At 53.8% G+C, this 16,403-nt stretch overlaps 1 protein-coding gene across 2 annotated transcripts in view; it reads right to left on the bottom strand.

Annotated features, from left to right (window-relative positions):
* Positions 1 to 15,240, bottom strand: part of COL2A1 (collagen, type II, alpha 1) — a 30,719-nt gene extending 15,479 nt beyond the window's left edge. Inside the window, exons 1-18 of one of the 2 annotated variants that reach the window (XM_012638476.1) lie at positions 15,156 to 15,240; positions 10,943 to 11,149; positions 9,461 to 9,477; positions 9,201 to 9,233; positions 9,064 to 9,096; positions 8,903 to 8,956; positions 8,642 to 8,743; positions 7,276 to 7,353; positions 6,601 to 6,645; positions 6,437 to 6,490; positions 6,011 to 6,064; positions 5,182 to 5,235; positions 4,752 to 4,805; positions 4,584 to 4,637; positions 4,245 to 4,289; positions 3,671 to 3,724; positions 917 to 961; positions 359 to 412 (exon numbers count right to left, since the gene is read on the bottom strand). In XM_012638476.1, the coding sequence (XP_012493930.1) occupies positions 359 to 412; positions 917 to 961; positions 3,671 to 3,724; positions 4,245 to 4,289; positions 4,584 to 4,637; positions 4,752 to 4,805; positions 5,182 to 5,235; positions 6,011 to 6,064; positions 6,437 to 6,490; positions 6,601 to 6,645; positions 7,276 to 7,353; positions 8,642 to 8,743; positions 8,903 to 8,956; positions 9,064 to 9,096; positions 9,201 to 9,233; positions 9,461 to 9,477; positions 10,943 to 11,149; positions 15,156 to 15,240 (1,122 nt within the window). The remainder of the gene's footprint in view (positions 1 to 358; positions 413 to 916; positions 962 to 3,670; positions 3,725 to 4,244; positions 4,290 to 4,583; positions 4,638 to 4,751; positions 4,806 to 5,181; positions 5,236 to 6,010; positions 6,065 to 6,436; positions 6,491 to 6,600; positions 6,646 to 7,275; positions 7,354 to 8,641; positions 8,744 to 8,902; positions 8,957 to 9,063; positions 9,097 to 9,200; positions 9,234 to 9,460; positions 9,478 to 10,942; positions 11,150 to 15,155) is intronic. The other variant, XM_012638478.1, reaches the window with a different exon arrangement.
* Between the last annotated feature and the right edge of the window lie 1,163 nt (positions 15,241 to 16,403).

The following is a 16,403-nucleotide window of genomic DNA, read 5'->3' as shown; positions in this document are numbered from 1 at the left end:
GCCCCGCCCGTCCCCTCCAGCAGCCAACACCCCCTGGTCTCCAGGCTGCTCAGCTGTTGGGTCTCCCCCAGGCTTGTTTGTCTTCTTACTGCTGTTCCTGGACTTCTACCCCCTCCCAGGTCTCTGGTGTGTCCCCATCTTTTTCTCTGTCTGCCTTTCCCCGCTCTGAAGCTGTAACTGGACCTCTCGCTTTTTATCATCCCGTCTTACTTTCCCTCCAGTGATGCTGCGAAGCGCCTGGCTTTGTGCCCTGCCCGGATGCAGAGCAGCAGTGGGCAGTGGGAGCCACCCCTCAGGGGGGTGGCTAGCAAGGGTCACAGGGAGAGGGGAGTGTCTCAGCATGCAGCAGGGCACCCACCTTTGCTCCGGGGGCACCAGGGAAGCCAGGACCACCAGCGGGACCGACGGGACCCTGGAAAGAAGAAACGGGTAAGAGAGGTGATGCAGTTCTGGGCACAACCTCTCCCACCTCCAAGGTGAGCCGCCTACACACCTCACGCTCCCTCCCACCCCTGTGCTGATTTCACTCTGCATCTATTATGGTTAAAAGTCCCTGGATGAAAATTGCCACAACTGCCAGTGTCCCTAGGACACTCCAGAGAGAGGCCTTGCTTTGCCTGGCATCAAAAGGCAAAGCAAGTTTCTGACTATATACGAAGAGAGAAGAAGACATTTCTTTCACCGCCCTCCTCAAAAAATACCAAAAGGGTGACTGAGAAAAATGAACAAATGCTTCAAAGCTTGTTATCCACATGCTCGGGCAATATTTAAAAATGATTCCTCCTCCTTCTTCCACTTTTCCGATAGAAGTCAGAGCACTGCTGCAGTTACACCAAATAACCCCTGCAGACCTCATCGGGCTGTTTACTGGCACTGAAAATATAACCACCACCCGCTGAGGACAATAGGAACTCACCGGAGGCCCTGCGGGGCCTGGCTGGCCATCGTTGCCGCGGGCACCCTGTGGGCGAGGAAGAAGAAACCTCCATGAGAGGTGTGCACAGGCCTGCCCACCCCTGCTCACAGCCCATCCTCACAGAAAATGAGCCAGACACTGCCCGGGGCGTCCCAGGGCTGAGCACAGAGGGGCGGGGTTCGAGGGGCAGGACAGCCCGCCATGGGAACCCCTCTGTGGCGCTTTTGTGAGTGCCTGGAAGCATAGGTGATTTTCCTGCTATTCCCTTATTTTGTCAACTTGAGTTTAGACTGCAAATATCCCTAACTTCAGGCCAAATTATCATCTAAAGACTCAGTGAATTGGGCAAAAGGAAACTGAAATAGCTGCGCAGCAGCCTGGACTCAGCGCTTCCCGCATGCCCACAGAGGGATGCATGTTCAAGGCTTGGTTAACCTCCTTGGTTAGAGCATGGTTAAGGCCTCCTCTTGGTTGGCTTCAGGTTGCCTCTGTGCTCCGGCCCCTCTCCAGACAACCTGCTTTTTAGGAAGACAAAGATGCTTGCAGGATGTCTTCCGCTGGCTGGCCTGATGGGGACAGGGCACCAGCCACCGCCCAAAGACATACAGCTGAACCCTGAGAGGTTTTGCTTCACAAAGCAAGGCTGCCAGTTCCTTCTGTACAGGATTTGTGCTTTGAGGGTTTTTTCCCCTGGGTTTGTGGTGTGCACCTCTCAAACTCTCTCTCAAGGCCCCTAGGGTCCAGGGAACTCTTTACCCAAACTCCGGGAGCCAGCGAGCTGGGCCAAGCTGGGCCTGGGACCTGATCCTGGGCAGGGGACCTGAGCAGGCCAGGAGGGGACCTTTCCCTTCCTGGGCCCCACCTGCCAGCCTCTGCCTCTCTTCAAAAGCTGGAGGAGAAGGATGCTTTAGGGGGAGCTCGTGTTTTAAATGAGACAGAAACCGGCTTCTTGGCTATAGCCCAGCTCTCCTAACTGAGCCTCTCCAGACTGGCATTTAACAGCAAAGCACGAGAAGACGTAACAGAAAAAAACATCAGAGGGAACATAAAGCCTCAGCATTGGCCACAGCCCTCTGGGCTAGACTGGCCACTTTGGGAAACTCTAGAGCTCCTTCCCCCCCAGAGGCAGCCAGCAGAGAGTCCCAGGCTGGGCATGAGCAAAGGGGAGCTGCCACACTGCTCTGAGAGCCAAAGTCGGGCTGGCATCGGCCAGCTCTCCCTGCAGTAAGGCTGGGGAGAGGGCACAGTCGGGCCCAAGGGAGGGCACATGACCTCAGCAGGCAGGGCCGAACCAGCCCAGTCCCCAGCCCAGCCTTGACACCAGGCCCACAATTGGAAGTACGTGAACCTGCCCTGTGTCCAGGGCCCGCACGCCTCGGACACTGCACAGCCACCTTCTGGAAGTCAAGGCTCAGAGGGCTGCTGGGAGCCCTCAGAGCCAGGGCTGGCCAAGAGGAGTCTGATTGGAGGGCGGAGGGAGGAGGAGCAAAGAAGGGCTCAAAGGCAACGTTGTCAACCTTCGAAGCCAAATGTTATACACACGCTGGCAGCCTGACTCCTGTGGGGACAGGACCCAGTGTGGAGAGCCGAGAGCAGGGCCCGCTGCTCCCAGGAAGGAGGAGGACCAGGGCAGGTCTCTACCCCTATCCTGGGCTGAGGCCACCATGGCTCGGAGCCTTGCTGAACGGCCACAAGCCAGCGCCTGCTAATCTGTAGAAACAGTGGTGTTTCTTGGCAGGCCCAGCGCTCTCTAATCCCCTCACACAAAGTGATCTGGGGCAAGGCACTTCAGCAGCCCTGGCTGACAAATGGGGGTTGAGGCTGCTGGTTATTTCACTGATCTGCTATGGAGGGAAATTTCTGCCAAACAGACACATTATCCGGAAAGCAGCACAACAGAGTGAAGCGGATGTGCTTTGGCCAGCCCTGCGAGGACCTGTGAGGAGGGGCCTCAGCACTTGGGTGGTTGGGGTATGAATTCAACAGAAAGCATAATCTTTCTTAAACATGGCTTTCATCACACCACTCGCCTGACCAAGCACCTATAAGGACTCTCTATTGCTAAAGGACAGGAGCTAAACGCCTCCGTCTGGCACCCTGCACCCTCCGCTGGCTGCCAGTCCCCTTACTCTTAATCCCCCACATTAACTAGGGGCCACCAGAGTCCGAGGCTGCAAAATGTCATTTATCATAGGCTATTTAACCTTTCTGTGCCATGGTTTCTTCTTCTCTAAAATAGGGAGAAGAGTAGAACCTACTCCACAGGATGTGGGGGAGATTAGATGAGACAAAGCGTATAAGGTATTAAACATAGCAAGTGCCCATGAAACGGTGGCCACCAGTATTCTGTCACATCACCAGCAGCAGCGTCAAATATAAACCCCCTGTGAGTGGATGCTGGACTCTGCTATACTTTTCTAAGCCATCATCGTCTGAGCGACCAGAAAGGACAAAAAGAGTAGCACAGTGTCCATAAACTTCAACTAGAGAGGCCGAGGAGCAGGTAGGTGGAGGCTGTTGAAGGGGTGACTGATAACCCGGACTGGTTAAGAGAGTCCCACTCCCACCCACAGCCCTTCTCCATTAACTGCAGATCCAGCCTGGGAATTTTCAACGGGCACACTCGGAGTGAATTCTTATGGGATCATGATACTCTCCACACTTCACAGGGCTGTTTTGAAGGTCAGGTGAGATAAACTTGTAAACTCTAAAGTGCTGGGCCAATGGTGGCATTTGGCTTTGTCAATTACTCACCGCGGCACCAGCAGGTCCAGCTCGTCCTCTTTCACCAGGCAGGCCACGGGGACCCTGGAACGCACAACATGACAGCCCAAGCATGAGTTGGCTTCACAGCACCCTGGTCATCACCCCAGATCCCAGAGGAAAGGGGGCCTGTGCTCGCCCAGGAAGCACAGGAGCTCCTGAGGGTGCTGCCTTCCTGCCCAGCCCAGGGCTCCCGGGACCACTCCGAAAGGCCTTCTGCCCGGGCAGAACGCAAAGGCTCCTGTTGTTACCTAGCGGAGACCTTGTTACAGGCATGTCTTGCCTCTTGCCAAAATGTTGAGCATAAACAGAATATTTAAAAATTGGAGCATATTTTAATTGTGTTAACAGGACTATTTCAAAGAAATGTTGGTGAAATCTTGAACAAAACATCTATCTAATACATTTTACTTTTTGCTCATAATCACATCAAATCTACAAAACTGAATATTTACTTTGTACAAAGGGAGCACTGGGGTTTACGGTGCAGCCATCTGTTAGGCTCTAGGAAGTGTCTCCAAAGCGTCTGGCAGCCTTCTGGGGGCAGGGGGACGCCCATACTCACCATCGGGCCCGGAGAACCATTCTCGCCAGGGGAACCACTCTCACCCTGGAAAAAAGACACACAGGGTCAGTGTCTGGGACCCCGTTTCCAGTCCCCAGACAACTCCCAAGGAAGACACTGAAAGCACTGGTCATCTCCCCTAGCAATGACACACTCGAACTTCAGTCCTGTGAGGAGCAGTGCCCCCAGCTCCCAGGCCTGCTGTTCACCCATCAGGATGCAGGAGCGGGAGCAGGTGTTCCCGGCCAGAGCTGTCCTGATGTGCTAACTCCACTAAGCTCCACAGTGTCTCCTGGACTGGACAGAAGGGTCCTCCCTGTGTGCTTCCAGGTCCCTTACCTTCACGCCTGGGGCACCAGCTTCTCCCTTAGCACCATCTAGGCCTGGGTAACCCTGGGGAACAAGAGAAAACTCAATCACAAATAGGAAGAAATGCACACCCCCAAAGTGCTTTTCTCTCCCCCGGGCAACCTGTTCCTTCCAACACCCTCATGTGCGGATACTCACTCTGTGACCTTTGACACCAGGAAGGCCTGGGGTTCCTGGGAAGCCACGAGCACCCTGCAATCCAAAGCAGAGAAATTCAGGGAACAGAGTAGAGGCTGCTCTCGGCTGCCGGAGCACCTTCAGCTCCCACAGGCCACCAGGGAGTTGTCACGAACCCCAGCAGTTGGATGCTCTTTCAGTAAAATCCAGGCCACCCCTCCCTGTGTTTCCCCACCTTGTGCAAAGTGGGTATACACGACAGCTGCCCAGCCTCCCCTGTGGGCCTGTGCGAGGATCACACACGACTGTCCGCATGCAAGCGTGACAGACATAGGGGCCACAAGTGTTTTGTTTTAGAAGTGGCCTCATTGAACTGGATGAACCAGGCTTAAGGCCACCAGGAGGGAGACTCTGAGAAAGGTGTTTGAGGCTGGGGAAGGTGGGCCTTTACCTGAGGGCCAGGAGGGCCTCTTTCACCAGCTTTTCCAGGTTTTCCAGCTTCGCCCTGAAGGGAGAGAGTGAGACCTCAGCTAGCTCAGAAGACACGTCGGCGTAGTTGGCACACTCCGGAACAGCATCTCTCCCCAGCCCTCCAGGCCTCGCACCCACGTGCTCACTCATCTGCCTCACCTGCTTCAGAGTCCAGTCCCCTGAATGCCTTCCATGGCTCACAACTTATTCTTTCAGATGCACACAGGCCCGTCGGCCAGCTCTTCTGTCCTCATCAGCCTCCCACTTCCCCTGGAGGGTCTTTCTCTCCTCTTCTGGGCTCTGCAGACAGGACTAGCCCTGCCTGACCTCGAGAGTCCATGACTGTCTAATGCTATTCCCGAGAACAGCTCAACTGTGCCAACTCTTGTCTCTTCACTTCGTTTGCATCCTCTGTAGACATCCTGACTCAGGCTGAGCTTTTTTCTAACTCATTTACAATTAAGATAACATTGGGTTGTTGAACATTTCTTTCTTTGTTTTTTCTTCTCTACATTTCCTCGCCTTATGTTTTTTCTCTCCCTTCTCTCATTTCTCAATTTCCCTTCCTGGGGCTAATGATGTTTTAATTATTTCCCTTCCCATTGGGTCCAAAGTGGTCCCCAAGGAACTTGTGAGTTCACTTACAAGTGGGCATGTAGACAGGGGACAGAGTCAGGGCTTAGGATTGCCCAGTCTTGCTCCCCAGGACACGGCCACCCTGGTCGCTCCCCCATCACACCCCAGCACACACCCTCTCCAGGCCCTTTCAAATGAGGCAGCTTCCCTTTGGACTACCCAGGTATACTCACATCATCACCAGGTTTTCCAGGGGGGCCAGGAGGACCACGAGGACCCATAGGACCCTACAAACAAAGTAAGAGAGGTTTAGAGATAGTCAGAGGGAAAGACAGCTGATCAGTGGACAAAACATTGGGATGGTATACTTGGAAGTCAGTTCTCCCATCAGGAAGAAAGACGCCAAGGTCAGAGCAAAGGTACAGAGAAGATCACAGTGGGAGGCAACTACAGGGCAGGCTGGGGTGTCCTGAAAGGGGACCTGGAAGGGGACGTTAGGACAGTTTCTGGAGGTCAGAGTTCCTCCATACCTAGGAAGTGACATCTGGATTTCCTTTGGGCCACCCCACTGTGGAAAGAGCTAGGGACAGCCTGGGAGGGAATAGCAGCTGGGGTCCCAGTGGTCTGTCATCAAAGTCGGGGGGCCATGGGGTACTCACAGAGACGCCAGGTTCACCAGGTTCACCAGGATTGCCTTGGAATCCTTGAGGCCCCTAAAAAGCAAAGTGAGGACACCAGGTTGACCCCCATAAAGTGTGCTAAGACATCAGAGTGTTTGACAATCATTGGTGACACCACAGAGAGGAAAGGACCCAGTACTTACAGGAGCACCAGCAGGGCCTGGAGGTCCTCGAGGTCCCATGGGGCCCTGCATTGGGACAGAAAACAGGAGGTTTACTGGAAATGCTTTGCCAATGGCCTCCAGTGTGCCACCTTCTCCCAGCCAAAAGCCCAGACAAAGGACAAGGAGTTACTCTGTGGGCAGGGGGCCTACGGTGGCTGCTCCCTCTCGTTTTCCACTCCCCACGCAACCATCTATTTTTATTTATAGGCACCATTTGGACAGAGAGGCTGGCCTTGCTTTCTCCTGGACAGCAGCCATGTTTACTAAAATCTGAGTTTCATTTAGCATGTGCCAAGTCAGAGCTGCAGGGCTGAGATTTCCTGCTGGAAGTCTGAGGATGCTGGAGAACAGTAGCTGCTGTCTGCATTCTTCAGTTCTCATTCCAAGAGCAATAGCAACTGGCTTTCTAACAGATCAGCCTATATGCATCTCCCCATCCTCATTCTTCTTAGTCACTCCAGCGCATCATTGAAACTGGCATCCATCGCCATTAAAAACCAAATGCTCTGGGCGAACTGAATAAGAGGTTATATAACTCATGGAGAAGAGCTGCTCTGAGCAATTATCTGTAAAGCAGAGATTGTCACATTCTCTGGCTCTGCTAAGGGCCACCTCCCGCCATTCTGGCTGCAAAGAACTGGTGTCTCTTCTTACCATCGGTCCTTGCATTACTCCCATCTGGGCACCACCAGCCTTCTCATCAAATCCACCAGCCATCTGGGCAGCAAAGTTCTGCAAATAAACCCAACGACATTAGAAGGTTGAGAGGCCCTAGGTATTTCCTACTTGGCTAGGTAAGCTCTGTCTGGATGGAAAGAACTCCACTTAGATAAACTCTAATTGTTGGAGACTAAGCCCTCATTGATCAGAATTACCAATGATGCCTGAAAAACAGTTTTGGGAATGTGTTATTTGATGACAGTGGCAAAATTATGTCCCTGGAAGATGAAGTGTTATTTGGAGGAGTATCGGTTTCTTACATTTCATTTTCTAAAATTATTTTTATATTCTAAAATATGACATGTTTTATTTAACATATATTGAGAAACATAACTAAAGCATCACTTTTTTTTCAGCATATTATGTGGGTACAGATGTTTAGGTTATGTATGTTGCCCTTGCCTCCCCACTCCCCCCCAAGTCCGAGTTTCAAGTGTGCCCATCCCTTGGATGGTGCGCATTGCACTCTTTGTGTATGCAAATACCCGTCCCCTCCTCCCCCCTCCTCCCTCCCCGCTGCCCGACATCCAATAGATGTTATTCTTATATGTGCACTTATGTGTTGATCAGTTAATACCAATTTGATGGTGAGTACATGTGGTGCTTGTTTTTCCATTCTTAGGATACTTCACTTAGTAGAATAAAGCATCACTTTTAAAGGTGTCCTTTATTCTCCAAGACTTTAATGTCCAGAAAAGGTCTAAAACCAACAGTCTTGAAATATTTCAGCAAGAGATGTAGAATGAGTCTGAGAGCCCATTTAAGTTTAAGAATTTAAAACAGAGCAAACATCGAAATGGCAAACCTGCAAAAACTGGGCACTAATATAATTTGTTGATTGGTGTGATTCCAAAAATGACTAGTCACACACCTTCACTCAGTGGAGCTCTTTCATGAGAATGAATAGTTGCTTGGAATGTAGTTGGCAAGAACCATGAATAAATATCTTCCAAGGACAGTGGTCACTCTTCTTCCAGGGAAGTACAAGTGCCCAGTCATCCTTCCTCCTAACCTTACACCCACCCCCAAGAATCAACCACATGGTGCAGAAGCCAGGAAGCCAGGTAACTGAAGACTTTCTTTACAGAAACCAAAAAGTGAAAAAAGTCAGCCCTTAGTGCCACAATCTCATGCCTAACATGTGATTCCACTAAACTATAGGCCTGGGATGAAGCCCACGGACAGACTAGGTACACACTGCTGGCAGCCCTGGGAGCCAGCCAGGTTAAGTGCAAGTAGCAATTTAGAAGCCACATTTCTGGAGGGACAGCCTTAAGGAAGGGGAAATAAGGATACTTACTCCACCAAGCCCAGGGGGACCAGGGGGGCCGGGAGGACCAGGGGGGCCAGGATTTCCAGGGGTCCCAGGCTCTCCATCTCTGCCACGAGGTCCGGGAGCACCCTTGGCAGAAAGAGAAAAAGGCACCAGTGTGAAGCAGTGTTTCTTCAAGAACCATCTGTCCCTCCCTGGGCCACTGTTGAAAAGGTGATCAGGTATATGGTGGGGCCTTTGAGGGCCTGGGAAGTCCACAAGGGCTTAGCAGCATTGCTCTCTACTCACTTTTTCACCTTTGTCACCACGATCGCCTCTGGGTCCTTGTTCACCTGCAGGTCCCTGAATGTGAAGAACTTGGTAAGATGACAGCAAGGCCAGGAGTCTGCAGATCAGTAACTCAGATGCAGTGAGGAAGGGATGGAAGAAGAGATTTCCCCCTTTCTTACCTGAGGCCCAGGAGGTCCTTTGGGTCCTACAATCTGGGAGAGAGAGACCCACAAGACAACAAGTTAGAGGAGAGCACAGGGGAATGACCCATTTAGAGCAGCAGATGCAACGCAGTCTGTGAATAATTCTTACTTACATCCTTGATGTCTCCAGGTTCTCCTTTCTGTCCCTGAAACATGAAACATTCATAGGATTAAGCTGAGTAAGCCCACTAAGCCCCAGTACAAAACCCAGCCAGCAGCCCCGTGTTGAGATGCCCTCTGAAACAGACATCTCCTGATGTGTAAAGAATCACAGGCTGGATCAGCATAGCATTGCTTCTGAAGAAGGATGTATAAAGGCAAGAAGAACAAGCAGGAAGAAAAAAAAGAAGGAAGAAGAAATAAGATCTCTTACCTTTGGTCCTGGTTGCCCTGCAAGGGAAAAAAAAATAGAGAAGAAGGTAAGAATTATGAGACGGAAAAGTACCAGTTCTTGTCACTCAAATACGCTTTAGGGGATCAAACAAAGGAAAGGACACAACCAAGAAAGGAGGCAGCTTCTTGTTACTTGGCTGGACCCCTCTGTTGGAGAGTTAGGGTCGCTGTGGCCCAGGGGTTGCTGAGGACCCACGAGGAATGGAGGTGCCCCAGACTTTGTTATGCAATGAGCAGGCAGTGTGCACAAGAAAGGAGTGAGGGCAACACAGGGAGAAAACGGAGAGCTCAAGATCTAACCAGCCACAGAGGGAGCAAGCACAGAAGATTCAGGCTCTTTTCCCCCACAGGGTAGGAAGCCCTTCCCAAATCCCAAGCCACCCCAGAAAAAGAGTTAGGTACTTAGAAAGGTCTTACATTACAGCTGGGTCTCCTTGAAGCAAGCACAAAAAAAAAAACAGCAGAGCACAGGAGTTATACAGAGCATTGCAGCCAGTGCCATCCCAAGTCAATAGCTCCTCCCCATCACAGCAGCAAAACAGTAAAGGCAATCAACACTTCTCTCACATGGGCCCCCTCAGCAAGGGTCTGGGAATCTGTACCACAAAGGAGCCAGTACCGGTGAAGTGTTAAGGAAAGGCAACTTCTCACTTCCCTTTCAACTGTCTTCCTCCTTGAACAGGAAGAGAACAGCGAGGGCCACCCTAGATGTGTATCCCTACTCACTCTGCAGCAAGATAGGATGTGTGTTTGAGTGCTGGGGAGGGGTCACCTGCACACATACCACCCACCAGCACTGGCTCTAGCTGTGAGTTAATAACTACCTGCCAGAGTGCAAGCACCTGGGGCTCTGTCCTAGCCCATCTCCACCCTTCCCACTGGCACTCCCAGAGCCCATCCCCTCCTGCTCCCATCAACTTGCTTCTTAATTGGTGGGCAACTCCAAGAGAGGTAATAGCAAAGAGGAAACTACCACCAATGTTTCATACCTCAAAGAGGGAGCCTGCCCCTTGTCTCCCCACTAGCGGGAAGAGGTTTCTCCACACTGAAGACCATGTACTTGGAGGTCTTCTAAGGAGGAGACAAGGTGTGGGTGACAGAGGGGGAATTTATTCATGCTTTGGCCAGACAGAGCATTTGATCTCCATTGTGGCTCTAGTAATTTACAGAGATGATTCCAGAGAGGATACTTTTGTGGAATCATATCTGTACTACACGTGTCTTGGAAGCATGTGTTTTTTGGAGGTATTGGGCAAGGAAAGACAAGATTCCTCTAGCGGTTCAGGCTCACTCAGTTTCAATCTGCAAGTGAGAAGTGGCCTTTCCTTTCTGCCCCCGCTGCTGGAGTCCCATGGATAACCAGCTCCTCTGTTTTGCAGAGATGCCCAGCATCTATGGGAGGGTGTTTGCTGTGCCTGCAAGTAATTTATTTATGTTGAACAGGAAATAAATAAATTACAACCACTGGCAGTGGCGAGGTCAGTTGGGCAGATGGGGCAGCACTCTCCGAAGGGGATCTCAGGGTTGAGGCAGTCTTTCACATCTTCACAGATTATGTCGTCGCAGAGGACGGTCCCAGTGTCACAGACACAGATCCGGCAGGGCTCGGGCTTCCACACATCCTTATCATTATACCTCTGCCCATCCTGCACACAGCTGCCAGCCTCCTCTGTACCAGGGTGGGGTGGCGGAAGCAGAGAGCCAAGGGAAGGAGCAGATGGGGAGCCAGAAGAGAAAAAGAGAAAGGTTGCTGTCAACTTGACATAATTCGAATGCTGAAGAGCATGGGCTCAGGCCACGTGAACATAGGGGATTAAAAATTACTTTTCTAAAGCATCATTCATTCTTTCGTGTATTCGACAAATATTTATTATGCACCTTAAACCATTCTATTATTCACCAGTGAAAATCCTGATCCAGCAATGAAGATGAGGGGCCTACTGCGCCATATTTTCTTCACCCATCTAGTACGGTGGGGGGTGGGGGGGATGTGGGCATGGGAAGGCAAGCTGGAGGGTGAGCAGAAGAGAGGAGATGAGACTCTGATTAGGAACTCTGGGACTGTAAAGAGAGAGAAGACAGGAAAATGGTAAGACCAGCCCAGGAGCAGAGAGGACTTCTTTTTTCTGCCTTCCTCTAGGAATTATGGGATTTGCTAAATACAACTGACAGCTAAAATTCAGAGGGAATGTAGAAAATTCTACCTACATAAATTAGAATCTATAAATAGCTAGGCTCCAAACAATGGATATATGAGGGAGAGAGGTGAAAGAAGGTGCTATTAGAATTGGGATCTTGTCCCATTCTTTGAACCATACTAGAATTAGGACTAATTTGGGAGGAAGATGGACCCATTCAAACAATAGCCCTGGGACTCAGGAAGGCTCAGAAAGGCTGGGGAGGCAAGCAGGGCCAGGGCCCGAGGCTGACTCCAGCTGTCACCCTCCGGGAGAGGCCCTGCCTACATGGGAAGATAGCACTCCAATTTGGGGAGTAGGGGGTTTTGAATGCCTGGCCTGGTCTCCTCCAAGAATGCAGAGAAAGAATAGGAGGTCCCTCTCCACAAGCGGCCTGCCGTCTGGAATTCGTGCTGCAAATGAAACCTATGCTGACAAGAGGTTCCTTAGCAGCCAAGGACTGTAGAGCCCGCACCACGTGCCAGGGAGCGTCCAGTGCTGTTTTTCTCATCAAAATCCCCAAAGCAGTGGCAGCAGCAGGGTATGAATAATAGGAAAGAGCCACAAACCCAGTGGGCGGAGAAATAGTGAAAATCTAAAGATAAACGTTTTTATTTCTTTTCCACTAGAGGAAATCCACCTCGCCTCTAGGCAAGATAATCACGGGGAGCGTGGAGGATCCCAGGGAAAATGCGGAAGCTGCTGGGACACACCCACCGTTAAAATAGCTGGAGCAGTAGAACTCAGGCAGAGGAAGGTGTAGGAGGAAGCGGGGCGTCGGTTAATGATCTGCAGTCTGGACTGAAAGAGCCTCCAGTCCTTAGAAGAGCCCACCCCCACTCTAGAGGGGGAAACGCGGGGAGAAGGGGGTGCGCTCTGAGCGCGGATCGGATTTCCCGGGCGGGGCCGCCCGGGTGCGCGGCGCAGGGGCGGCGCCGCGCGGCGCTGGGTGTAAGAGCCGCGGGGCGACTCTTTGTGGCCGCGGCTCTCGAAGCGGCTAGCCTACAGACACCGGGAGAGGGGAAAGTGGGATTAAATGACTGCCCCAGAAAGGAGCCAGCACCGTAACTGGATCCCCTAGGTGTGGACGGAGGAGCCCAGCACCACCATAATTGGGGATGGAAAACTGCTGCCGATAGCATCCCGGCGCGCCCGATCCGGTTCCCCTCATTACCGCCGCACCGTATAAGTGATTCTTTGTGGCAGGCCAATTAAAAAGCTACCTCTCTCGGGGAACTGTTTTGCTTCGCCGCCGCTTTGCGCAGGGCTGGAGCCCGGGAGGTGGCGGCGGGCGGGCACAGGGGGGCATTATGGGAGAGGGGGTCGCGGAGTCCGGGGGAACCCACCGGACCTCGCCTCTCATGAATGGGGCTTTTCTCGAGCGCACACAGAGCCCGATTCACAGGTCTCCGCAAGGAACCAGTTTAAATAAATACGGGCAGCGTTTCAGCCCCATCTGGAAGCCATCGCTGCCAATCTCCCAACGCAAACAAGCCTCACAAAGGAGGATTGAGATCTCTCCCCTGAGCCAGGGCACTTTCGGAGACGAGGGCTCTGAAATGCAGATGTGGGTCAAAGACGCCGCCGCCAATCAGTTTCCCAAACTCGTGGAAAGACGGAGAGGAGGGGCGTGGCCGAGCTCTAGGTTTCTGACTTTCCTGGCTTCCACTCAGACTGCGCCCTTCCCCACGTCACATCTTTGGGTCCGCTGACCCCGGGCCGGGGGCGGGGGGGGGCGGCGGTTACGGAGGTGGGATGCGCCAGGACGCAAAATCAGCCGCTCAGACGCAGAATCACACTCCCCTTGGGAGGAGGAGGAGCGACTGGAAAGTTCGGTCCCAAAAGCTGTGGAATTCACTCCCTCCCAGGAAAGATGCGGCAGTGAGAGCGCTCTGCCACTTAAGTGAGCGCCCCTAATACCAGATGGAGAAATTGGGGAATTATTGTAGAGTCACCCAGCTAATTCCATTGCGTACTAAGGCAGAGGTCAGCCAAGAAGACACTTGAGTGTATGCTTGCAAACTGAGGACAAAAATGTAGTCAGTCTGAGCTCAGGCCCAGGATACACTCCACATTCCCCCCAGTGCCCAGAAGCGCGCCTCGGGTTTAGCGCACTACAGGGAGAGCGGGCCAGAGCCCCCTGCCCCCGGCTTCTTGAAGCTGCGCGCTGGGCTGCCACCCTGCCCCGCCGCGCTAATGAACTGAAAGTCCGCCCGGGCCTGCCGCCTTGCAAACCATCTCTGGAGACAGCCTGGTGGCAGGAGAGAGAGCACAGAGCCTCGAAGGCAGAGGGACTTTGATCCTCCTCCCCCAAAGAGTTTCCCCTGCGATTGATTTACAATCTGTAACATACAAAGACAGGGCTAGAATCCCAGCCGTCGGAAACGTGCCCAAACACGTGGAAAAAAAAATCCGCTCTACCTAATACACTTTCCAGGCTTCGTTTGTCCTGAATATAATCCCAGACAGTGGACCTTACCAAAGGAGGGGGTAGAAAGGTGCGGTCCGAACCTCCTTTGAACCATTCTACAACTGCCATCTCTAACTAATTCGGTGGAAATAGTTATAGTAATCGACCAGCCGTGCCCCCTTCTGCTACACACACACACACACACACACGCGCGCGCGCGCGCGCGCGCCGCAGCCTGGCTCAGTGAGTTCCAGAAACTTAGAAAAGTAACTCATTGTAGTACCTCGGAGGGGGAGGGGAAAAGACGGTGGGGAGGGGGCGCTATTTTCGGGGGCATTTGAAAAGCACCGTCTAGTTGGAATGTTATCGCCTTTCAGATGGCTTCTCCTACAGGAAGTTTTTGTACCCTTTATCATCAGAAGAGAGGCAGGGGAAAGCCGAGATGCGAACGAGGGCTGCACCTTGCTACAGGGCCAGCTGGGAGGGGAAGTGAATTCGAGAGAGGCGCTGAGGTCTCGGAGCGCCTCTTCGAAGTCTTTCTTTGCGGCCTCAGATTTCAGCCCAGCAGTGTCACAGTGCTAGTTCTCTTTGTCTAACTCCCCTTTGAGCCCCCCAGCCACCAACCCCCGGACAGGCTACGAAGTCAACCCTTTGGCGTTTGCTCGCTTCCTTGCTCGCGCTCTCTCCTACTTCTCCTAAGTTTGAGGGGCCGTGATCCGTTTTGCTGAACTCTGGGCGCTTCGCTGAAGCCAGCGGTGTGCACGTGCGCCTAATTATCAAGGCTGTTGGAAAAGCGCGTTGATATCTGTGAGCAAATCTCGCCGACCTGACACTGCAAGTTCACTATTCTTGCGCAACGTAGGGACCTGCAAATGCCTCCAACCGCGACCAGCACTGAGGACGCTGGGACGCGGTCCTTCGCTCCACTCGGCGAACTCCTGCATATACTTCACCTAAGTCTGGGCGCCCTACGACCCTGGGAGTCGTTCTAATCCGGCCCTTACAGGCTCCAGATCCGGAGCGGGCCAGGGAGGAGGATGCTGAGGGACGCACGGAAGGCAGGCAGGCAGGGGCGGTGGGCGACTTACGGACATCCTGGCCCTGACACCGAAGGACAGCGGCGATGAGCAGCGTCAGCAGCACCAACGTCTGGGAAGCCCCGAGGCGGATCATGGCTCACCGCGGGGCCTGGCGGAGCCGGGCCCGGGCGGAGGGCAGCGAGGCGGCAGGAGCACGGCGTGGGTCCGGGTCTCTACCGCGCCCTCATGCAGGAGGCCCTTGGAGCAGGAGTAGGAGGCGGGAGACCCGGCAGCCCAGCAGCGCTCTGCGTCTTCTCCCCGCCACGGCGCCCGTTATATGCGCCGGGCCCCTTTCGAGGCTGGCGAACTTGCCCAAACCGCGGGCCGCCCCCGGCCCCCCGCTGGGCTGTAACCTGAGACCCCGCCCCGGAGCCCGCCCAGGCCCTGCCAGAGCCCGCACCTGCCCCGGCCGGACCCCCCTCTCCGCGAGTCGCGCTTCCCGCCCCCCACCCCTAGTGTGCCGAGTGGCCTGATCGGGCGGGGCGCAGAGATGGCCCGGTCTCCCCACACTCAGGGCAGCGGCGCAGCCCCCTCCGACCACAGGCGGGAAGGGGGGCCTCGGGCCCTCCCCTCGGAGTTCTGCGGGGGATGGAGGGGAGGGGGTGTTTGCAGAGGCGCAGGCCGCGAGCCCCAGACCAAGGACGGAAAAGACTTGGGAGGGAGGAGGGAAAGCAGTAGAAAAGAGCAGCGGGGGGAGACAGGGGGCACTGTGTTGGGCGCTTGGGAGGGGGACACTGAGGAGCCCACGAAGCTATCCGGAGTCCTAAATCTTGGAGACCGGCTAGCCGAGCCAGGTTTGAGGGGTTGCCCCGACCTATCTTCTCATCTAGCCCCTTTCCGGAGTACCTGGCCCCTGGACTCCCACCTGGATGTTCAGAGCGTCAGCCCCCCAACTCCTCCCGATCCAGCTAAGCGATGAAAGAGTCTCCTCTGGAGCCGGGGCAGACGTTGGCCTTAGCGGACGGCCAGGAAAGGGGCCGGTGCTACAGCACAGAAGCAGACCTGTGTGAAGGTGTGGGTGGGCGGAGGGAGCAGGCCCTGGGAAGGGGACTGGAGGAGCTACAGAGAACTGAGGGAGCCGAGACTAAACTGTGCACGCTGCCGGCTGTGGGGGACTGTCTCGTTCCAGGCTCAGACGTGGTGTCTGCTCTTCCTGGCCGGGGTCCGGGAGTCCCTAGGGGAGTGGGCGCTGCCGGCTGGGGTAGAGCAGCTCTGGCCAGGGACAGTTGGTCACTGCTGCGGCCCTGGCCAGGGAGC

This window comes from Propithecus coquereli, unplaced genomic scaffold (assembly GCF_000956105.1).
Source record: "Propithecus coquereli isolate 6110/MARCELLA unplaced genomic scaffold, Pcoq_1.0 Scaffold13, whole genome shotgun sequence".
In the NCBI taxonomy this organism is placed as follows: domain Eukaryota; kingdom Metazoa; phylum Chordata; class Mammalia; order Primates; family Indriidae; genus Propithecus; species Propithecus coquereli.
Note: the sequence above shows the minus strand (reverse complement) of the source record. Positions and strands in the feature narration are given on the sequence as shown.